We start from the raw sequence: 24,987 nt of genomic DNA, 5'->3' as shown, positions 1-24,987 counted from the left end.
GAAAAGATCCAAGATAAGAGCAGTTTGGTCATTCAGGAGGAATGTACTACCACAGCTGGCCTATGTTTAACTAGCAGTGGCTGACTCCTACAAAATCCTTAACCCCTTGGAAAAATGTTTAACTGGGGAAAAAAGATACAGAGCTGTATGAGCAAATTCCATGCACACATGATGCCAAAATGCCTTGAGAACAATTTATATAAGCAACAGTTAACCCCAAAAAATCACTGTTAACAAGTTATTAATCTGTAATGAGTAACTAGTCTCTTAAGGAGAGAGCACAAATCGAGCCAGCATAACACAGCACATCATTCATACGATTTCAAACAAAACACTCTGTGTAAATGTTTGGACAGGATTCACTTTTGTGAACACTTTAAAAGAACAAATAGCATTATGTTTGCACAAATTGTGATGTTAAATAACAGAAAATTCCTCAAAATCTACAAATAAAACTGCCATAATTACAACACAAGAATTCCCCATTCATGGTAAAAAGCAAAACACATACACACTAAAAAAAAAACAAAGGAAACAGCTTTACAGCAAGAGGAAGCAGCAGCACAAAGTTAGACACACTCAGGACAGACAGACGAATGGTCGGAGTACTTACATGGGTCTCTGCTAATGAACTGGGGACCAGGGCTCTGCTGGGAAGGAGGGGGGTTGGGAGTCCCAACCAGTTTGTTTTTGGCCATCTTGGTGTTGGCCTTGGCGAACTCAAGTCGCAGAGTTTGGGGAATCTCTGGATCAAAACGGACCCCCTGAGACGGACCGGAGAGATTTCTTAATAAAAGAACATTTTGTTCTCTAGAATTTCATTCTGGAAGATGCAGGAGGCATTATTGGGAAATTACACAGAGTAAAAGTATCTGTAGTCATCAGTGGAGAATAACTAAACCATTAAAGGCATTGGGCTCCAGGGTTCTTAAAGAAAATGTTTCATGACATTTCTAGAGAGAAGAATATAAAATTTTAACTCACATTTGGTTGCTCAGATTGAAATTTTTAGAAATAACACTAATAGGTATTTGTAGCACAATCTTTTCCTGAAATCTTTATGTACAGAGACTTGTACTTTTGCAGGATAAATATACACTTTCTGTTTCTTTGTAGTTATAATTAAAGCCTGAGAGTTTCACAAAAACTCGGTTTGAAAGAAGCTCAAGTGGCAGCCCCCTAGTTATTATATGAACAAACTGAAAATCAAAACAGCATCAAATGCCTATAAATCTAAATGTCAGGATGTAAATTCTTTGTGTGTGTGAGAGAGTGTCTGTGTGTGTGTGTGTGTGTGTGTGTGTGTAGCTTCAGCAGACTTTCCCAACATTGGCCACATTTAACCTCTGAGAATTTCATTTAGCATGTCTGAAGATTTCAGCATGTTCACATTGTTATTTTATGCAGGACAGTTATTCCTCACAGCTGAAGCACGATGAATGAAGACGAGCTGTTTACAAAGTTCTGGAAAGTCTTTTGTTTTCCTGGAAGGTTGCTCAAAGTCAGCAACTTGGGAGGTGTCCCTGTTGAGTCAGATTAGGACTCGCTGCGAAATAACTCCTTTAATAATGTTAAATATGACACCAATAATACACACAGCACTAACTTGATGATTTGATGCATATTAAAGAGAAAGTCGTATGTTTGTTGACTTGTGTTTCATGTAGTGATGACGCAGGTTAATTTAACCAAGAGCAGAGAGAGATCCAGTATTGTGGCCATCTTTGCATCTGTCGTCTGTTGCAAGGAAATCTAATGGAGTCTGGTTGGTATCAAGAACTGCCACTTTGTAGACTTTTCATGTCAGTATACTGCTTGAAATCTTGTTAAACCTGCTGTAAAGTGTTTACTGCGTGTTACAGCACAATTTGGTGCATGTGATGATAAGCAACACACATAATTGACATTTTGAATGCAGAGTCACAAACAAGACTAGTGTCTGATGTCATTAACAACACAGGAAGGTAAGCCACGAGGACCTCGCTACGCTTCCTGCTGAACTCTGTTACAGTAATAACATGACATCAAATCCCTCATTTGTAGCTACACACGATGAGCATCACTGCTTAAGTCAGCCCAAACATTTTGGCAAATTGTTAAGATGCCACTGGTTAAAGTCCTCAGTCATGCTTCTTCTCAAAGCAAGACAACTAAAAAGGTTGCTTTTCTTTCTCTCTCAGATCTACTTCACATAACTCCACATGAGCAGCAGTCCAAATCATTTTTTCCTCTCAATTACTTTCGCTTGAAAAAAAAACAAGGAATGTGGCACAAACAAAGGTCTTCTTCATTTAAAAACAAAGCCACTGTTTGTTTACTGTGCTTGCATGTACCAAGGCAGAGCAGAATCCCAGCAGCAGCTATAAACACCCTCTAATTAACCTTGTTCGATTGTCTTTAAAAGACACAAAACAACACAAAGGTCAGATCAGCTATAAGGTGAAAAGCAGTCGGGAGTAGAGCTCTCTGCAGCAAAAGAGCAAGAGGCTGGGTTTCTCAGCTCGTCTCTGCAGGCTCAGGCAGAGCTGAGCTAAAACAAGAGAGGGACGGCTCTTCTCATGAAAGAGGGGGGAATTAACTAGGATTGCCTCGGCTCAGTGCCCTCGCAGCTCCTGTCGGTAGAGGCTGCAGAGGTATAATAAGGTACATGGGTATAATGAGGCCTGAGCACATTTCTGTTTGAACTGTGTTGAACATCTACCTTGGAAGTGTTTCTCAACGTCTTCTGAGTCCACTTCTCCTGTGATGACTACTGTGCAGTAAAGCAGCTGTTGAGAAGCTGTGTAGTTTAAGGGAAATGCAACACAACTACTGTGGAAGCAAGCAACCCCCCATTCTTCCTTCAGTTTCCTCAACCCTTCACACATTTCAATATGCAGATAGATGTTTGCAAAAACTCTAGCTTATCTCCATATGACCCCTGGGAAGTTGCTGTTCCCCAAAAAACAGAAGCTTTTTCCAATTCTCAGGCCCACTTAGAGATTCCATGGAGCCACTGTAAGTATGCTGTTGCTCATAATAAGATGATAATTTTTTTGTCTTCTTCCCTCTGCAATATCTCAACTTCTGAAAGTTTGAAGACTCTTGCTGTCACGATTTTACTTCAGAGCAGTGATAAAAGTGCTCTTCTTCCATGACAAAGAGATCAACCAAAAAACTCCAGAAGCAACTGAAGGTAAAAAAAAAAAAAAAAAAAAAAACAATGGGGAAAAAGTGTTAGAGTTGTTGTTCATTACTTCAAGAAAGCTGAATAAAACCCTATAAGGAAGGGACGAGTTTTATAGTTGAGTCTACCTCATCAAGGCTTTTCACTGAGCTACAGTCTGAAATAAGTGAGATTAAAATTAAACCCTAGATCAATATCTTCTATTTATATGTGGAAGAAGAGCTCATTTTCTCCTGACCTTGCAGGCTCCCTGGCAAAGCTTAAAGGAAAAAGGTGATATTTTCTCAAACTGAAACCTTTAGATGGTTCAGTATTTGTAGTAGCCTTTATATGCTTTTTTTCATGCTGTGCTTTATTTTTGCATGTGATAGGAGTGTCTGGATTTCCCTGGTATTTAATACATTCGCACTGCAGGCAGAGAGATGTGATTCCAAGCCATCACAAGATCTGCTTGCGCTGAGCTGGTGCATGAGAGGAGCACGAAGAGGGCATGACACTTACGTTCAAGGCATTCTTAGCAGCCTCCGCCTCTGATCGACTGTCAAAGCTGACAAACCCCACTGGCTGGGGAGACAAGAAGACAGAACAACAGAAAGAAACATGGTTTAAGGCAGAAAACTGAGTCTGCATTTCTGTCTGAGTGACAAAGACATGTTGTTCTTTTTTTATATTTTTTTTTCTTTTACTCATCCTCCTCCTTCTCTGCTCTTGCCCTGTTTATAAACGTGTGGCGACAGAAGGAGGGAAATAGAAAGTAGAAAAAAATGCAGGCTGAGCACTGACTTTCTACAAAGAGAGTTCATCATTCAGCTCCCCTTTGCCCATATACGGGCAACACAAGAGCAGGAAAGTGCATGTAAGAGTTACTGTACGGGAGGCAAACAGGAGAAAAACTGAAAGAGGAGAAAGACAGAAGACACATGAGGAGGGAATTTAGAAGTTAAAGGGGAGAATGAAAGGAAATGAGGCGAGTGAGGCTGTCATTACAATACATTTTTCTTCACATCTATTTCATCTGCTCTTGTTTAAAATTCTTGCAAAATTACTTTGAAACTAGTAGCTGCAAAACCAACAAGGGAGCAAGAAGAAAAGGGGGAAAAAAAGGACAGGGAGGAAGGTGTGGCTGCCGCATTTTTAATTGACTTCAGATACAAACAAAAAATGAAGAATTTTGTCAAGTATGTTTGTGTGAAAGGGAAGACTCTAAAAATGTTGCTCCCACGGGTCACTATGCTGTGTGTGATCTGGCGATGCAGTCAAGGGTTATGGGAATTTTGAATAAGTGGAGTGAGAGGAGGAGGAGGAGGGAAAGAAGAAGAAGAAACGAAGACATACACACACACAATAAGAAGGAAGATGTCAGGAGGAGGAAGGGCAACAGGAATATAAATAAAAAGGGTCTTAGATCTGGCTACAGCTATATATGGAAATGGTTGTGGGTTCTTGGACAAGTATGGAGAGGGCTATCGATTGATTTACTATGCCATTGTCACTGCCATTAGCTGGGAGAAGCAAAAAGCAAAACAAAGTGTGAGGAGTCCTGCATAACATTGCCAGCTCCTGACTGAACACATGCATTGTTTGACATTTGCCATGTTGAAGTTGGCATTTATGTGGGAAGGTAGCAGATGCCCCTTTTCAACCAAGTCTGTTCAACCAAGGGCTAGTTTGTAGACCACGCTTCAACTGGACTGCTTCTTTATTTCACAGCCAAAGTACCAACTTTCAGCTGGTAAGCAGTTCGAGAGCAAAAACTCTGCATCGTCAGAAATAAATAAAGGTCAAATGAAAATTACTTGGACTTGCACCTGTTTTTTTTAGCTACTTGGTCTTTATAAATTAAGTTAAAAAGGGTTTGGATAAGGGCTGGATGATAATTTGATAAAAATGTATATCAAACGACAAATTTTTGGTGAGGAAAAAAAGGGTTGATAAAAATTCAGTGGAAAAACTCGTTTTTTTTTTTCTTTTTCATAATAGCTTATCATGTAGCTTAATAATACAGTCATATTACCAGGCATGATTTGGCAGCAAGCCCCGCCCCTCTTAAACAATAACAGAGAGAATGTGTATTGCCAAACATTTGGCAAAAAGATGTGTTGCGGTGCTCATCAAAATCTATAAAAAGTTATATGTTAGCTTAAGGCTAACGTCAATGGAAAATTAGAATGTTAGCATGCGCAACAACTCTCTCCATCAACAAATGTTTACATCAGCAATATTGTCTATCTTGAATTACCAATCCACTAGAATACTTGCAAGAAAACATTTTCTGGCTATTAAAAACAAGATGAAGAACTCCTGAACTTCCTCTGTATTCTGACTTAAACTAGCTACAGAAAGTCTGAATGGACAAAACACACTTCTTCACTGCAAGAAGTCTCAACACCATAGAGCTGCGTTCTCTTGATTTTTTGGCAATGGAACAATAAAGTATTGAAATTGAAAATAATTGTTTACATGTTCCTGATGTTTTTGTCCATAGGAGGACATTAGGATTATTTTCTGATATGATTAGATCGCTTTTTTTCTATGTCATCCAACCCTAGTTTGCGAAGCTAAAAGGTATCTGAAATCTTGGGCATTTTTTTTGCAGTATTTATAAATACTTTGCAAATCAAGGTCAGAAATTTAAAGTATTGAAAATTGTTTACAAAGACTGTTCTAATCTTTATTTATAAATAATATTTATAAATAATCATTTATACATGTAGACTATGAAATGGAGCATGAGACAAATTGTGTGGTAGAGAAAACTTGTGTACCTGCACCCTGTCCCAGAATGTTATGTTAAAACTAGAAAGAGATTTTAAACAAACTTCACCATTTCTCAAACACATGGGCAGCTATAAAACTACCTTATGTTAGTTCAGATGACAGTTGTGAAAATTAACCCTGCACCTATCAATTGTTCAATCAGCCATTTTTCATGAAAATTCATTTTACAGACAATCTCATATTCAACAGATTTTGCTGTAATAAGATTAACTTTTTAGTGAAGGGCTGATTAGAATTAAATAGAAATAAAAATAAACAGTGTATACATTTTATAAATTAATCATAGAACCTGCACATGTGCACCTTACAAAATAGGGCATGGTTTGTGTTGGTTGAAAAGGGGCAACAGAGCACAAAGAATGTCACCTAAAAGCGTTTTGAAGACACATCTTTAAATGACAACATCTAGCTTACAGATGACGAAACTTGAAGTCTAACCTAAAAAAGAAATATAAGCAATGGATCAACATAATAGTTAAACAGCACTCATGGTGAAAATGGTGCTAGATTCAATCTTTTACACGTAAAATTTATAGTTGTTTTCTTTTGTGAAGCCTGTAACAACAATAAAATAAATATGAGTAATCTGATCCAAAAGCATCCTTTCCTGAAGATTTCTGTGCTGAAAAGAACTGGTATAAATACTGAGCACATTCAGTCTAAATCTGTTAAACCGTTTTAATGAGCGTGTCATGTCTTTATTGGAAACAGTGTAATTTGGTAATAAGTAAACTGACACAAAGCTAAATTGCTTAACTCTGGATAAGGATGCCTGCCAGCTGAGCTCATTTTCAGTCTTGTACCCCCTGGAGGAACAACTTCACCATCAGTACTGCTCTTGTCAAAATGTTCGTGCAGACACCTTCAAATTCTTCCCCTTTCACATCCTTACACATCGTTGACTGTCTGCAACGACAAGCGCTATCCCACTGCCAAAGGCAAGTTGGTGCGACACGTCTTTCCACCCTCAACTAAACCTTTGTTTTCCTTTAAAAGGTGTGTTCTGAAAAATGAGGCTAATCCCTCATAGTTAACAAGGTGACACCATAAAGAGGGAAAAAAGGAGGATGAGAGGATACAAAAAATGCAAAGGTGTTAATGGGCAAGAAGTTGCATAATGCAAGAGTAACAGCAAGGCTACCTGGTATGAAAACAAGGCACTTAGTGTCATTTAACATACCTGTTTAGAAGTGAGTTTTATCAAGGAGCCTTCATAGCCCTGAAGCACAGAAAAAAGATTTTACAATGCTGTCTTTTAAGTCAAAACCACTTCAAATTTACAAAGGTAAATATTTCTTGCATGGTAATGTTGCAGCTGAGTGAATTTGTTTGGGGTTTTTTTCATGCATCTAATGAAAACCATATGGACTGATTTGTAATGTCTTACCTGAATAATTACTGCTTCTCTTAACACACTAGCAACACTGAGCATGGTCTAAGTGAGGAATTACATGCATTGCAATGATTCATTACTCACTGAAACAGTGCAGCTCTTGCGCTATTAAGGTGCATTATTCTCAGGCGACGAGCCAAAAAGCCTGCAACATCCACATGCATTTAACTGAACTCGACTATGTGCATGTGACAAAGTGGAGCTTCTGAAGTGAAGCAAATAGCTTTGTGTTTGTATTGCAGGCATCAAGCCATTTTTCCATGAGACATTCACTCACACACACACACACACACACACACACACACACACACACACACATATACAAGCTTCCTGTGGATTAAGATGTGATTGAACCTCGGCTTTAGGAACACAGACACTTGGACCTTACAGGAAAGTTTCCATTGCCGTTTATTTCATCACCATTAATGGAGGTCTCATTGACTGCTGGAAAGAGCAGCTAAGAATAGCTGCAGCCCATCAGTTTAAAACATACAAACATACCTTAAATGGTCTGAAGAGGAGATAGAGCTCCCGTGGTTTAATATCCAGTGGTAGCCCACTGACAAATAGTGTTCGGACCTGAGGAAGACAAGAGAGAGATCATGTATTTTTCATTAACCTCCACCTGTTATAAATAGCTCTGACAGTTACGGATGAGGTTATGAGAAAAAAGGATAATGAACATGAGTTAAACAGTAACCTGGCTCGGCTTGACACTTAAAGATACTTTTCAAATACAGATACGGACGTCATTTAGCTCAGAAAATATGCTAACACACGCACAATGTTTTCTACTGTATTGTGTTCTCCTGTGTAATCTACAACCTGCTGTTTTTATGGCAATCTTTTCCTGCAGTTCCAGCCTCTGTTTTACATTTGAACTTTTCAACTTGCAACTTAAGCTGACATTGCTGGGGAATTATAATGTACTGAATATCTTAGCAGCAATGGACAAAAAGGAAAAATGTGACTGCTGTGGAGACAGAGAAGTGGCAGAACCACAGGGGAGCAGCAGAGGGATAAGTGCTTTTAGGCAAAGAAGGTGCTATGTTGTGTTATTAGGTGTACCGATGAGGAAACAATTAATGCAGCTTGAGCACGGCATGTGTATTGCAGCTGAAATGGATTTGCTCAAATGGTTTATACTGTACATAAAAAAGAATAAAAATGTAAAAGAGAAAAGGGAGAATTTTGTGAGGTACTTTCTGACTCCTAATCATGAAAATACTATTTTAAGGGGGAAAAAAAGTGCACAACCTCCTACAATGTCAAAACATGGTTGATGAGCTGAGAGAAAAAGACAGACAGCTGTGAGTGGGTGGCATAGGTGAACTTCATCTGTATAATGTGGTGTTTCACACATTGTTTTAGAAACAAAAGAGAAAAATCTGAGCGCACCTCACTTAAAGTTAACTTAATCTAAAAATAATCCAATGAGTTTTTTCCTCTTATTGTATACATTATTTTTGTTAAGCACAAAACAAGAGCATTGGGATTGATCATATTTAAAAAGTGAGAACCTGACAGAAGTTAGCTTAATTTAGGATTGGACACCTTGCTCCATCTGAGGGGCCATTTATTAACTCAACAAAAGCTCATTAAATCCTACTGTGTCATAACTGTTGCAGTGATTTCAACCCAACAAGCTACTGGCTTTTCCATACATTTCACATAGTTTTTGTTGGGTAGGAGATGCTTTTTATAAGCATTTTTTTTACAATATTGATAAATACCCTTTCACACCTCGATTCCAGGCAATTAATTCAGTGTTCTAACACAAACATAAAAATATTTAGTTCCATGTGTAATAAACAAGACTGAACAATCACCATCCAATCATTTTAAATGCACACTATAAATGATTAGATGGTAATATGTCTTTCAGACTCAACTACCATTAGTCCCTCCACTCTCAATCCCTTGGGAACAAGCATTGCATGTTTCTGTGTTTTGGAGGCGTTGCTTGGGGGAAGTCTGAGAAAAGGGGTTTAGACTTATGAATTGTGTATTTTCACATTGTGGCTTGCTCAAAACATTTTTCCATGATCTCCTAATCTACCTTGAAGACTCCAAGAGAATTACTTAGACACACTGAGTTTTTGCTGAGTTCATCTTGGCTTTTCAAGACCCTGCATGCAAGAGGTGAAAATGACAGAAAATTGCAAAAATCTCTTGCACTGGCCGTTGTTTTACTCTGATTGAACATCCTCCTTGGTTGAAAAGGACCTGAAACAAGCAATTGAAGTCATCAACTCATTAAAGTCCAGTTAACAACTGTTGTTAATTCCCTAATAATCTCCTGATTGCCAATTTTAATGAATATGCTGGTCCCATGCTGACTCTGCTATGTTTTGCTGCAGCCAGTTCTTTTAACCCTAAAGCCAAGATTACATTAATTATATATACTAACACGGTAAAGTGTTCACTTGCACAGCTTTTGTGCATTGTTTATTTTGCATCACTTTTTTTGTAACGCTTGCTAGCTGGAACTATGGCAACTAACATCCATGGTGATTGGCCCAGCCAGTTTGGCCACCTAACAATTAGCAGACCAGCGCCACAACTGCTAACAGCTGCTTGTTCGATTCCCTTACTGGTTTGCAATTTACTTCTAGTGTGCCTGAGAAGAAAGTAATAATGTTATTCAGATACTTGCACTTGAATGCAGTCTCTGTTGTCCATTTACCAGTTTAGTATGTTAGTGTGTTTAAAGGTCCAATTTTTATATATTTTTCAACAATTTCATACTGGTGTCAGTAGTCCAAAAACATTGTTTTCAAAGTATTTTACCCCAAATTCCGCCTTCGTCCTTAATTTCAGCCATTTCAAAATTGCCTCTGGTGAACAGGTCACTTCTGTGTCTGGACCTTTAAATGTTCATGAGTAGTGCATGTCCACATCCACTCCACGCTCCTCTCCAGAAGAGGATGCAGCTTTTGCTGGTGCCACCTTGATGAGGGCAGGCTCAGGTAGCTAAGGAGCAGGTCATTGACAGTATCTACTACTGGGTGGAGTGGTAATTTTTCTTTGTGAGGTCACAAAGGGAAAGATCTCAGACTCATCCATTTTTAACAAACATTTGTGGAAAAAGTGGAGCAAACAAGTGGGAGAGGTGACAGAATTTCATCATTTTTGGGCCTCATACACAGACTATGCGGACACATATGTCTGTTAGAAAATCTTTAAAATGTGTTTTCCATAATACGTGACCTTTAGAGTTGCCACTGTCGTAGTAATAGAGTCACAGGACACACAGATCAGCCTTAATCATGTAAAGAGGCCAAAGCATTCAAGTTTAATGAAGAAGCCAATGGAAAAGGTGAAATTCTACCAATCTTTTTCTCTGCTTCACCCAAAAATGTCACACTTGCTTGGAGTGATAGTTCTATTTTTCTCTTTCCAAAAAATCAGAGCTGACGGAAACACCTATTTTGAATCAGTTTTGATGTTATAAATACAGCATGACTGAACACATAAAGAATTTGATGTTTCTAAAGAGGATAAACATTATGGCTAAGGTTAGTTCCAAATACCTCTCTCCAAATTTGTCTCAGGGGACAATGTGTCTCAGGGGATATATGTGTTTTCTTCAAAGTTTCAATCATAAATGTCTTTTACTATCATCTTGTACCTCGCTCATTAACTGCACACCAATGAAAATTAGTCAGTTTCAAGTTGTAACAAGTATCACAGCTGAAGTTGTCAGCTTACAGCTGTCAAGTCTCTAACTTTTGCACGCTAGAGTAAGTTATACAATAGGCAACCCAGTGGCCATGTCTAAAAAGGTAGGTGCGAACATACGCTTTCTTTCAACACATGCAGAACTATTAGGACCAGGGCCAACATTTGGTACACACAGCCATTAGCAGCACTACAACACACTAATGCTGAGAAGTCTTGTTACAGCTCATGACAGAAGATCTGGTTACATTTTGTTGGCGCTGAAACAGGAAATTAGTGACAAGCAACTCTAGATGTGTCTGTCATTAACAGATGGTAGTCCAATATAAAGTTCCTCACACAGATATGTCTCAATAAAGATCTTTATATGTGCATCTAGAGCTGCACAAACCAACAAAATTTATATTTCATGCAAAAAAAAACAGATTTATTTAGGCAGTCTTATCATTTATGACCTCACTAATCACACTTTATCAGTGATTAATTGAATTTCATTTCCTGCTATAGCAAGAAATGCTCCAGTCAAGACATCAGTATCAAACAATCGATGCTGTGCATCAAACTGGCTTCAAAAGCTTCACCCTATAAATCAAATTCATGAATGTAACAGCATAACTTAAGTGATCTGATCCTATTCAGTACTGAATTTAGAATAACTCAGCAGATCACACAGAATAAATTCAAAGCTCCCAGATAGCCTCACAACTTGGGGGGGACAAAGGAACTGCTGAGCTAACACTACACCTCATTCCCACATGTAACCTGATACGCACTACTGAAGCCAAAGGCAGGGCAACACACAAACAAAGGAGCTTAGCAACTAGGGGAGCCACAGCATTGCGAGTGCCAACCCACCTATAAACCCAAAATATATATAATCTTCTGAATAAAAACAAATTAACACAAGATAACTTTCCCACCTTCATTCTTATCTTATCTGAGGTGAGCTGAACCCTGCTGTGCTGTCACTACGCTGTCTCTGACAGATCTGTTTAAATAAACACTACTCTCCTTATATGGAGAGAGATGGGAACAAAGTCAGAACAGGATGGTATCAATCAGACACAAGCAAACCAGTCCCAGACAGCTGTTGAAGCTGATAAGTACAGTGGAGGAGAGAAGTGCTCAAATCTATAATGGTGTTTGAAACAAATGTGTCACAAAAATAACAACAAAGCTTTCTGTTTGATATCTCCATCTGGGACTTGCTTTCACTATTGTTTCTTTGTTTTTAGCTATCATAACTCATGATAAAGCTACAAATGACCACAAAAAGATTCTAAAATCATCCTAGACAAAGGATGTGGTGCTAGACTGGCACCATATTGTTTAGATGAGATGTCAAACATCATTCAAAAGACAAAATTACATTTTCTACATTTAGCCAAAAGAACAAGTCTGAATATCAGAACTGTACAGATCACACAGATTAAGATAATCTTAGTCCTTCAACCCACCCTCTTCTTGAGCTATGACATACTTAATCTCTGAATTAGCTCCTATCCTCAATTATAGTAACTTGAGAGCTGGGCATGCTGTACAGTTAAGACGCACAACAAGTCTTTACACACTCAGAACAATGGGACATTCTTGGCTGTGATGAACCTCATTCCTGAGACTTCCTGACGTCAGCTGTTGTGATATATGATCGGTTTCTGCGTGTCTGGTGTGGAGCTGACTGCACACCGGTTGCAGAATGATTCACAGGCCAACGTGTCAACAGCCTTCCACTGCAGACATCTGCTGTTGATTACAGTATCAGTCTATTATGTTGCTATCAGACTACAACCAAAAGGCAGGGAGTTGGAAAGAGTCTGCCACCACTTAAAGAGCACTTTAGTTTTATGATACCATAAGCTAAAGTGAAGGTCAAGCCAGAGGTTAAGCAGATTTTCAAGATTTGTAAAAGGCAAAGACAACGCTTCTGTTACTGTTTTATTGGGACTGTTTTATTGGTTCCTTGTGAGTCACATACCTGCATCAACATTGTGCTGAGTGGCCTGGCTTGAGCCTTGGAATCATTGACCATTTATGGTGTACTTGCACACTAGTACTTCGGCAGGGTTCAATCAAAAACATCAGCCCCTACCTACCGCAAGCCAGCTGAGTGTACCGGTGCAGTTCCCTGGCAACGCCTCAGCTAACCATGGCAACTGCATAGCCCCTAGCCAAAACCATCACATACTATTAAGGTCACATCTAAAGCAAGTCCCAGGGGATCTGATCATCCCCCAATTGATTCTGTATCAGTGTACCTTTTAGGATTTCTTGCAACACCCTGTTGATGGCGATTAAGAGTGCAGAGTTTACAGATCATAACAAAACACAATGCAGTTATTATAACCACAATCTTTTTCACATTCGAGTATTTTGCAACAGTTGAGACTTATGAAGATGAACTAGTCTAATGCAGCTACCAGGAATCAGGAAACCTGATTCTCTATTCATTATTTTCAGGATTTAAAGTGATCAAAGATTTTTTTTTTAAGATTTATCTGAGTAACAGGCTTAAACCCAAATATAAATGTGCATGCTAGTATTAACATGGCTGTGAATCTACATGGCTTTGTAGACATATATGAGTGGATTCTTATCTATCAGACAATCAGGTCAGATATAAACAGAGTCAGTCTAAATCTACAGATGGACGGTGGTAAAGTCTGAAAAATGAGCTTGGATTGAGTATTGACTATGTCTACCTTTTTTAAGTTTCACAGTTTACTTTCTTTATTCTTTTTATTATTATTATTTGTGTGGATGTTTAGTTACTTTTTGACAGTAATCTGATGTGTGAAATTAGACAAAACTAAATGGGATGACAGGCTTGTTCCTTAAAAAGTTCTGCAATATTGAGTCAATGTTTAATTAATTTCTATTGTCATCATATTGCCTCTTGAAGAGTGATTTTAAAAGGTGAAGATATTTACAACCACAGTACCAGAAAAGAATCATTGCAACATGTCTGGTTAGTTGCACATTTGTCTGATTGTTGGCGTAATTTTATTTCTTATTGATGTGTCTCAAAACTAAAATCTGCATTCAATAATAAACGTGACAAATTGTATCTTGAGCTGTAATGCCTTGTACTCATTTATTTTGTTTGAGGACAATGTGTTTTTCTTTTATTCACTCATTCATTACCCTGACCGCTTAGTCCGATGAAGCATCACAGGGAAGCTGGAGCCTACCCCAGCAGTATTCGGGCGAAAGGGAGGGTACACCCTGGACAGTTCGCCAGTTCAACGCAGAGCCACACAGAGACAGTGTTTTTCTTTCAGCACAGATAAAACATCATGAAAAGGAAACAGCCAAGAGATCAAGTTTTAATCAAACAGGTTTCACAAAATCGAGCTCATTGAATAGCAAAGCCAAAACTTGCAGCAAACAGTTTAATAGCTATATGCATAAATAACAGGAACGTCATTCAAAACCTCTTTTCCAAGGACTGCATCACATCAGAGCAATAACGAGGTCTGATTTGTCTAATTAAACGCCAAGTTATTCATGTGTCATTTCTATTCAGCTTGCATTGTAGACTGTTAAATTTGCTGCACCTATTGCCTGAAATGCCTCATTATCATCTGCCGCACTGTGTGGTTCCCTTACATATTTGCTCTGACTTTAATTGAGTGCTTTTCTGACCGTTCATTCTGGATGAAATGAGGGACATGACCTTGTTGCAATGTGAGAATATTACTATGCGTTTCCTTCTTCTTTCCTGAGTGTGCATGCTCGACACGCAAGTTAATAGACAAAGTTCCTTCAAGCTAAACGTGGCAGAACACAATTCTAACCTTGAAACGGGTTTTATAGGAGCCTGACGTGACATACGGTGTGTGTGCAGGCAATAATGCAACAAATAACCGCAAATAGCATAAAAAGCTTCAGAACAGATGATTATTGTTCTTAAATCTTTGTTGTATGTGACTGAACTAAAATCAAAGGCTGCCCATAAGCCCATGAAAGCTCAGGTCCAAGTTGAGTTTTATTGCATCAGTTGAGCACCACGTTATTAAAAACAGCCTAACTGACAGACTCCCACACACACACACACCCCTGAGTTGTCACTGCTCTGTGTTGGCATCACTATCCATCATCCTTTTTCATCATCTTTCATGTCAAAGAATGCGAGGAGTGAGAGACTGCAGGCCCAAGAGGTGTCAAACAGCCATAAATGGATGACTCCGTCTGTCTGTTAATCGCAAGGGTTCAGAGGGTCAAATTTCACATTCGGGGTCAGAGGTCGCAGGTTAGGCCCAGGTTGTTGTGTTGGGCAGAGGTTAACTGTGAGATTGAGCACACACTCCAAGGATCACGCTTGAACTCTGAGAGGAGATTCTTTCTGGGGGGTTTTTTTTGTCTCTCTTACTCCCACAAGTGCTTTTGACTAACAATTACAGCTCAGTAAGACACTGTAAATGTTCCAACAGGTTAACCTTTAAAAGACATTTAAAACAAATGACCTATTAGGCACACACTTCACCATTTTTCCTTTCTGCCTTTCTGTTGCTCTGTTCTTCCTTGCTCTGTAAGAGTTTCCTTTGTTTTTATTCCAACACAGATAAATGATATTCTGCTCTCTTAATGATACACATTAAGTTCATAGCATAATTACTAAAATCATACCTTTAAGGTTTTCAGATATGATGATGCATGGGGAATCAGCAGGGTTGGAAGTGCAGAATTAGGTAAATGTCACAATTTGGCCATAATATGACTCAGGCAATTATGCTATATGAGCCTAATGATATGTACTACTTCGTTCTTGTTCTTTGTAGAAAAGGGAAAAGTCCTCGGGGTGTCATGTGAAAGAGAGGAACAACTTTCTTTCACAGACTGTCAGCCACACATCAGTTTGACTCCTTGAATGTCAGCTTAGAGTTCATCAAAACCCTTCATACAGGCTTGATCTCTTCTTCCTTTCTGTCATCTTATGAGCGTCCACAAATGGACTTAAAATTCCAAAGTGCTCATTAATGAGAACTAATCTCTGCTCCAGCCTTTCGTGGTCTTTCTTTGTTGCTGTTTGACCAAGTGGACACCTTGTTCAGTTCAGCGCTGTGGATGGGTGAGCAAAGGGTTTCCTTTTCTGGTGCAGGTGGAGGGGAAAAAAACAACAGCAGATGTTCACTCATTGTCTCCTTTTCAATTACAAAATCTTCGCTTGTTTTTAACATGTTACTTTTATTTGATATGGTCAGAGAACACATAAAGAACCCATAAAATTTGAAATTTACTCATAACATATATACATGTACTATTGCTAGCTCTACCATAAAGACAGAAATATACTTGCTTTTCAACCATGTGCCCACGCGGGGAACCAGCTTGAGAGAGTAATTCTCTACAAACAAAGCGTATTTACACCTGTTATCAAAAGATTCCTCTAGTGGAAACACCAGAGGACTCAGGCTTATACACTCACAAGATGTATACAATAAATATGATGACAAGAAAGGAGGCTAATATTTTGGTGCTATTACCACTGAGAAAACACAGCAGCAGTGGCACCATAGATGTGAACTCCTATATTAAGAACATTTTGTCATATTTGTCCAGTGTTGTCTCTAATGGTCATATTTTATCTTAACGAAGCAAAGTATTAATTTCTACAGATTTGCACATCAGAACCAAAAAGGTGAGTGTTGTAGATGAAAACTAACTAACATGTTAAAGCACCTGCAGTGATAATGCTTGTGATTTTTACATATACGACATGGTAATATTACATATTGTAACTTCAGATGCTGCAACAAGCAAAGCAGCATGATTAATTATCGGAGTAGCCGCACTGTGAATTTCTGATGAACTAAAAAACTGTTGTTTGCTCCCAGCCAGCGATAAATCACCATAGAAGAAAACCTGAATTTCCACAATAGTCATTCTTCACCTTTGTGTGAAGCCAGCAGATTAAGCCTCGTTCCGCATAAACAAAAATTACAGCATACGCGTACACCAAAACAGCAAATTATTCACAATTAGCTAATTAAGGCCTATGCAAAGAGTTTTATGTCTTGCTTGGTATGACTGTGGTTAGTGCATCTGTGCCAACAGACTTTTGGTTTGTTTTGCTGGCAAACCAAAATCCTTTTGGCACACAGCTGGAGAGTCAGACAGCAAGACATTTCTTGCTGTTATTGTTCTGCTTGGCTGGCTTATGTCTTCAAGGTTCTTTCCATGACCATAAGCAGTCCCTGTACTCTGAGATCCCAGAGTTATGCTTTCAACCTATGGGCCGATAAGGAATAAGGAGTGTGTCAACTCGGGCTAAAATGGGGTGCAAGAGGGTGAAAAAATAGAATGAGAAACAAAGGAGGGGATGAAGAATGGTTAAGTATAAAACGTGCCAGTGTTGAGCCAAGGAACATGGGAGGAAACAGCAAGAAAACACAATATGCAAAAAGAGGGGTGAAAAGGGAAGGAGGGAGTGAAGGAAATGGAGAGGAAGGGAGATAAAAGTAGAGACAGGGAGCAGGAGAGGAGGATGGATGTGTGGTGCAGAGATGAAATTAGATTAAACAGAGGCTGAGAGAGTGTAAAAACAAAAAAAACATAAAAGGAATATGATAGCAGGTGTGAAGAGAGACAGAGATGAGATACTATAAACTGTGAGGTTGATAATTATAGCTTGTGAGGAAGTAACATTTAGGAAAAGTGACAGAATATGTGCATAAACAGAATTACAAAGCAAGACAAAATGTCTCACACTGTCAAGTAAAAAGCACATACACACATATAGCATAAACAATACAATTACTTATCTTTGATTTTTTTTACACACATACATATATAACATATATATATATATATATATATATATATATATATATATATATATATATATATATATATATATATATATATATATATATATATTACTCATTGAAGTCAAAGATAAGTAATAGTAGTGTATATGCTATATTCCTTTCTATTCCTTTCTTTTCACATCAGTCCTGGTACAAAGCTTTGTTGTCTTTTCAAATACCTTTTGTCACACAGCTGACAAATGGCTAAGATAAGTTGACAATTCCCCTGGCAGTTTTATAAATAAACCCCAACCTATCAAATGGGTAAATGGAGAAAGGCTTTACTTCTTGTGTGAGTCTATGAAGAGGCGGTTTATTGTCTATATTACAGTGTGCCTCACAGCATATCGGTGCGATACCTCCCTGTCCCAATCTACAGTAAATCTTCGGCTAAATGTCAGAATCTCTGTATGTTTTCGCTGTCTACCTATCATGGCCACCTTCCTCTCCATGCTCCCCTCTGGTAACGTTTCATGTCACAGAGAGTTAATGTATCTTCGTGCCCTTTTCATAGATCTGTGCGCATGTATGGACCACACACACGCCCGCACCACTGTGCTGCAGACCGGCAGTGGCCTCCCTCCGCTTCATCGTGCTTCTCCAGCAGTGTAGCTCCCCACCTACATCTCTTCATGGAAAAGGTCACAGTGGCCACATGGCCTGCTATTTGAAGAGGACCTGGTGGATACCCAAAGCAGGCCAAGCACAATCCAATTACACCCCAGGGAGATGCGCCACATTTGCTGAACTCTGCTTGAGTGATATTTTGTGTCTCTTCGAGCGCTTGTAAAGATCTACTTACATGTTTACAGCCAGCTACGAGCTACAGTCAACAAGTGCCCGACAAGGTTCAAACTCCTTCTAAGTTCACAAGTTACCTTCATTTACCAACAAAACCTTTAACCTTGGGAGAAACTAATAAAAACATAGATGTGAGGCGTCATCTGTAAAAAATAAAGTGCCGACTGAAAGTGGACCTTCAAGGCAGTGGAGGTTGGGTGGGTTTCAACTTAAGCAAACACAAGCTTTCCAGTGAAGTATTGACAACAAAGGGGTCAAATGTCAAATTTAGTCAGGTGACATGGTTACAATGGATTTCATATACTCACAACCTTTCACTTGATCTGTATTTCTTATAAATATCAAACTAAAGTTTTAAAAAATACCAGTCGGTTTCTAAGAGGTCCGGTTATGTCCGGTTACGCGCTGACACATAACAGCAAAACAATTCAGACCATTTTCAAATCTGTTGATGATGAACAGACACATGTTTGGCATTCATTATGAAGTTAATCTTCATGTTTGTTTAAGGTGATAATTATAGTAATGATCATACAGCGATCCAAATGAAATACCAGTGAACATTCACGTTGTGGAGCTTTTTGGTGAATAATTTTTTTTTTTTTCAACTAGAACCAGTAAAAGGGATATTAATTGTAATATCACTGGTTGTTGTTTGCCCACAGCCTGCACTTTTGCTTTGATGCATCACCTTCCTGATAACAAAAAAATCCTCAGAAAATGTGGAAAAAATAAATCATGTTAATTCAACAATCCTCTGAGGTCCCCTCGAGATATCATGTCCATACAAGGTCTGGAAACTGGCCTGCTCGAAGCATATCTTTGACATTCACCATGCAGGCGAAGGTATGTCACCTCGACTTCATCAGCAGCAAGCACCACAGTATGAGAAAGCCTCCAGAACACCTGATAATAATGCTTATCAAAGTAGCTCTCTAGATTAGATGCTTTGGGGGCTGAAACTTGCATACCTTGTCTGTTACAAGACCATGTTTGGTGAGCAGTGGTCCACACAAGATAAACATTAAGCATTGTCAAGCTTTAGTGTACACTGATGATGGCATGTGAGGTTGAGCAATGAAGCAGGCATTAGGGGCGAAGCTTGCAACGGTGCTTTACTGGTGCGAATCAGTGATCCATTGAGTTGCGTACTAAATGTGCAAGAGAAAAGTAGTGGTGGTGGTGGGGTGGGGTGGGGGGGTGGGTTGCTGTTGTTCAGCATGTGAGAGTCACACCAGTCAGGCTATTAAACTTTGCCTCTTATAAAGTTATAGTTTATGGTTACTTTTTCTGCTGTTTAGCATAACGTTTTTATGCATTTATGTGTGCGTTTCTAGTGGAGGCAACTTGAAAGTTTGTGCCCTAAAAAGCTATAAACTGTCACGAATCATGAAGCAAAAACTGCAAGTCATGATCAGAAATTAGTCACATTATTCTTACTGTCATGTCTATTTCTGTACTGCTATCTGAATGCAAACTCTTCCAGTGCTTGTTGCTGCCCTGCATGCAACACACATCATTACACCAAAGACAAAGTGGTGTTGTCTAACCTTACGTTAATTCATTCAAGTACATTTAAGTCCCTGCTAGTCTGGATGGCTTCCAAACATTTTCACAACATTAGACTCCTCTGGTCATTACTCTCCCTGTCTCTATGTCTGCCTTTTACACAATGCGAAGGACAGCTCTTGTCTGGTCCCTCAGCTTTCGGACACAACAGAATTTCAAACATGTTACACTTAGTGCATGTGGAGAGATTCACTTATCAAAGAAGACAAGGCTATTCCTGTAATGGATTCATCTTCAAATTATTTGTCATGATTCACTGACCATTAATTTGATGTGTTTAATGTAAAAAAATAATGTCTGGAACTTTCTGAAACCCATAGGAAAGCCTTGTTATACCTGACAAAAGAAGCACATTCCTATTTTATCTCTTGGTATTTTTCCTTTTTTATGATTTATTACTAACTGTACTTTACTTAAATAGCAGGAGCATCAGAAACTAATTGTTTCAACTCTCAATCAGAGCTGTAAGATGCCATAATGATCACTACTAGAGCTGATAAATTGTAATAAAATACATACTCTCTTATGTTTTGCCTGTCATTGAATAAGCACAAACTGAAGCTGAGATTGTTTGCTGAAACAGTTTAATGATTAACTTATAAACTAGAAGCAACGAGGCAAAAACCCATTTGATTCACATTATGAAATAGATTTCTTTTTGTTTTATAGTGTTAGTTGGACAAAACAAGGCAGCTGAAGCTGTCCTTCAGCTCTAAGAACTTCAGCTTTTGTGGTTTAAAATGGTTGATTCACTGAGAAAAACAAACTTAAGTTATCTAACGATGATAACAATCATCACTCGCAGCCACAGAGTCAATTTCAGATTACACAGACTCCTCTGTCATGAGGTCAGCGAAACTCTCCCACTGTTCCCATTTAGTTAGTTCTTCACCCTTTACTTCATCTGAGTCGTGCCACAGTGTCTCCCTGCAACCATAGCAACCTCAACAAAGAACCAAATATGGTATTACATCAGTCTAGGTATGTTTGGCTATTCAGTTACAAAGTGACAAGCATTACCCTGAGTCTTAATCAAATTACTCGAGGAGAAATATCTGCTATAATCTGATAGATGTTTTTTACATCCCTCTGCTGTGGATGTGTGAAACTCTGAAAAAACATTCCACTTATTTAAATAGAGATACATGTGTGCCAAAATAAATCATCCCATGCCCTACAAATTTAGATACTGTTGAACGCAATGTTTATAGAAAAGCTGCAGAAGAAGAAGTCAGGATATTATCTCACCCTTTATAAATGGATTACATCACGTCATCTATCTTTTAGAACAGGCTATATCATTCTGGTGCATTTACATGACATGAAGGCTTGGAGAAGAGGCTAGTCCTGTTTAACTGTAATCTAGTGAGAGTCAGTGTTAGAAAGAGTTGTTGCCTGCATGTTGCAGCAGCAGTTGTTTGAACTTCAATGGCTCCCTCAGCTTCACTGAAAACTAATTCGCCCTGGCTCAGAATTCCCTTTTCTGCTTTTTAGTGTTGTGTGAAGTCTGGCTTCATTGTACAGTGAGCCATAACTAATAACTTGGTGCGGGCTTCAAAGTTATTCAGGAACTGCTTGTTAGTGATTCATCACTGTGCAGATCCTGCTTTGTTCCCCTACTTTTCCTTCTCTCTGTTTCAAAAGGAAACAAAGGCTTGGTTTTTCCACCTACAGGGCAACAAGAAAAATGAATATACCTGAAAAAAATTAAACAAAAAGGTGGGCTTTTTAGTCAAATAATGGCACACTGCCTGCAGGAAACCCTATGATAGATGTAAAACTGAACCGTGTCTAAGGTATAACATAAAACAGCGGTACTTGAAACTTTTATGAGGTGAAAACTGAATTATAGTCTGGAAAATAACACAGTTAACAAGGTTTCACAGGCTAAAAAAGTAATTATTTGCACCACGGTGTTACCATGTGTTTATTAGAGTGTCGTTTTGAGTAAATGACCTTTTTTTTTTCGATAGCCGAACGCGCTGGAGCGGCGCGCGAGCACCTGGAAGAACGGGATACGTACCTCCTCTTCGTGGTTGCTGAATTCACTCTGCTCGTTTTCTTTCTCGGTTTTGTTGCTATTCATTCTGAGTCGGACTCTTTTTTTCACTTTCACTTGTTCGGTTTCCTGCTCCTCTTCGTCTCTGTCTCCGCTCTTCCTCCTCTTCTTCTCCAGGACCCACAAATTCAAAGACGACAGTCCGCGTGCGGCAGCTGTCCCACTCACCCGAGCTTTTGCACTAGTTAGGCGACATCAATGATGAGCAATTTTTTTTAATGTTTTTTCTTTCTTACTTTTCCTTTTTTTTATATAAAAAAGAGGAAAAGTCCGTGAGTGTTGCTTCTCTGCGGGTGGATATTCCGCTGCATTCCCTGGAAAGCTTCTCCGGAGGCTCTTGTTGCTGTTCCCCAAACGGAATACAGTTAATGTTCAGTGGACCGCGCCGCAGGCAAACTTCTCTCCCATCTCCGCGTGCGTTTGTGTGAGCGTGCGTGCGTGCGTGCGGAAGGGGGGGGGTTAGGGTGGGGTAAAGGGTGGGATGCAGCGCAGCTTTATCAAGATTTATCAAGAGCTACAGTGGAAAAATCTGTAGCCATCACCTTCAGACCCAGCTGAATGTTATTTTAGTCACTGCCACATGCCTGAAATATTCCTGCAATGCGCTGGCTTATGTGTGTGTGTGTGTTTTTTTTAATCAGCTGGCATACTGTCTGCTTATTATGCTTCATTTTGTATCATATAATGTACTATTTTAGTATTCCATTATTTCAGTAATTGTTTGCTTTGCTTGTTTATAATCTATAAATTCTAAAGAAGGAGCCGGATTGTTGACCATTCATTATCAAACTAGAACAGTAGTCACTTAGTTTTGCTTAACACATGCTGGGAAACTAATTCTTCAGATGTATTCGATGAGTTTAAGGTGAGAAACTTCTGCTTGCATGTGTATTTAACCTTTGGCACAAATGAGCCCTAATGCAAAAAGCAACATTTGTAAAAGCAGACAGATACTGTTTTATTTAAATGAACCATTTAAAATGTTCCTGCATTGTTTGTCTTCAGTGACTCCTGCACAGACATGCACTTCACTGATCATGAGAAAAACTTGTGAGCCAAATCAGCTGTGTTATCAGTGTTTTAAGCATAATTGGCTGTTTTAACATTGCACACTCATCACTTCCGGTGCTTTTTATTCATTCATTCATTATCCTAACCGCTTAGTCCGATGAAGGGTCACAGGGAAGCTGGAGCCTATCCCAGCAGTTTTTGGGCGAAAGGTAGGATACACCCTGGACAGCCCCCCAGTCCATTGCAGTTCCGGTGCTTTTATTACTCTTATATCATTTTCATCTTTTGTAAACAGTTTGGACATAAAGATAATGTATGCATGCTGCATTAGACTGTAGTCTTGATGTAAACAACATATGAGTTCATTGTACATTCACTAACACTCAGGCAGCTGAGGTTTATCAGGGTAAAGGTCAGTTTACACCAAATATCTGTTTGATTGTCTCTTCTGTGATTGGCACATGGGGATCCATTGGATTTTAGGACCACTCCTCTGGTCCCACCTTTGTAAATACCATGAAACTACTCAGAATAACCTATTGAGAAGCTGTAATACCATCAATATTTGGTAAAAGTGTAGTTATTCAGTCATATGTGTTCAAGCTGGAAGGTGCTGAAGTATGTAGAAGCATGAACATTTACAGAGAAACCTTAAATGAAAAAGGTTAGGATGGTATAGAAAATGCAAATGAAAATGAAATTTTAAAAATATTTTATTAACACCAGAAGACAAGACATGTAATGATTCTTACATTTATTTAATTTAATATCTTAATGAATTCAAGGTGGGCCCATATGTCTTGTGAACTGCATTGCATTTCAGGTCTGAAAAACGAGGAGAAAGAGGGGGGGGGAAAGAGGCTTGTGGGGGCAGTAAACCTTTTACCGCTTTTATTGTTGCCATTGTAAGGATACCAAGTGATGTAGCGTTTCAGTTATTATTTTGTCCCGTTCTTCCTGTAAAACTAATATGGAACAGAGTAGCGTTATATTGGTTGCATTTTTCTTCCTAAAAGTCTCAACGCCATGTGTATCGGGGCCATTTTTGGACTGAAGACAAGCCAGTCCAGTACCAAAACCTGCTTCTTCCTCACCAATGCTCTTGTGAAGATTTTAATTTTGAAAAATGTATGGACATCCCTGAAATAAAAATATCTCCTAACGAAATTATATGTTGGTCTGAAATCTCTGTGAATCAGCTTTGCTGAGAGCCTCGATACAACCCTATGAAGCCTGGCTTTTGGACGTGTTTCTGATAACAGTCTAAATTAGGGTTGTCCAGATCCAGTTCTCAAAGGCAAGAGTCCTGCAACTCTAGATGACCGCCTGGACAAGCTGAACACTAGGTTTCTCTTTTGCTGAGCAAAGTTTTAAGTTGCATTTTGTATTTAACTTCACATTATACTGCTTCACCAGTGTTCCCCATTGGAAACCCCAAGTACCTGTGGTGATACAAGCTATTTATGGCTGATGGTTTTTTGACGCAGCAGAAGATCCCTGTCCCTTTATGCATGGAAATTATTTCAGATGCTTGAATGGTTTATTGTAGAAGGTTAAAAATGCAAATTCCTGCCCATCTTTCTTTGAGGAAAATTATTTTGAAACATTTCAGTTATTTTATTTTACACATTTGTTGACAAACTGGAGCTCCTCAGCCCAACATGAGCACCTTAATAATGAAGCAATCAGATAACTATGTTGATCGTTGGCGTTAACGACTTCC

At 38.9% G+C, this 24,987-nt stretch overlaps 1 protein-coding gene across 4 annotated transcripts in view; it reads right to left on the bottom strand.

Moving 5' to 3' along the window:
- rbpms (RNA binding protein, mRNA processing factor) overlaps positions 1 to 22,628 on the bottom strand; it is a 36,323-nt gene extending 13,695 nt beyond the window's left edge. For all 4 annotated transcript variants that reach the window (XR_013771679.1, XR_013771680.1, XM_079257998.1 and 1 more), the window contains exons 1-5: positions 22,218 to 22,628; positions 7,839 to 7,916; positions 7,125 to 7,163; positions 3,668 to 3,730; positions 614 to 764 (exon numbers count right to left, since the gene is read on the bottom strand). Coding sequence is in view for 2 of the 4 variants with exons in the window: in XM_079257998.1 (XP_079114124.1) it covers positions 614 to 764; positions 3,668 to 3,730; positions 7,125 to 7,163; positions 7,839 to 7,916; positions 22,218 to 22,280 (394 nt within the window). In the remaining 2 variants the exon portion in view is untranslated. The remainder of the gene's footprint in view (positions 1 to 613; positions 765 to 3,667; positions 3,731 to 7,124; positions 7,164 to 7,838; positions 7,917 to 22,217) is intronic.
- Between the last annotated feature and the right edge of the window lie 2,359 nt (positions 22,629 to 24,987).

The sequence above is a fragment of the Telmatherina bonti genome, assembly GCF_933228915.1.
Source record: "Telmatherina bonti genome assembly, chromosome: 18".
Taxonomy (NCBI): Eukaryota; Metazoa; Chordata; class Actinopteri; order Atheriniformes; family Telmatherinidae; genus Telmatherina; species Telmatherina bonti.
This window is presented reverse-complemented; position numbering and strand designations above follow the sequence as displayed.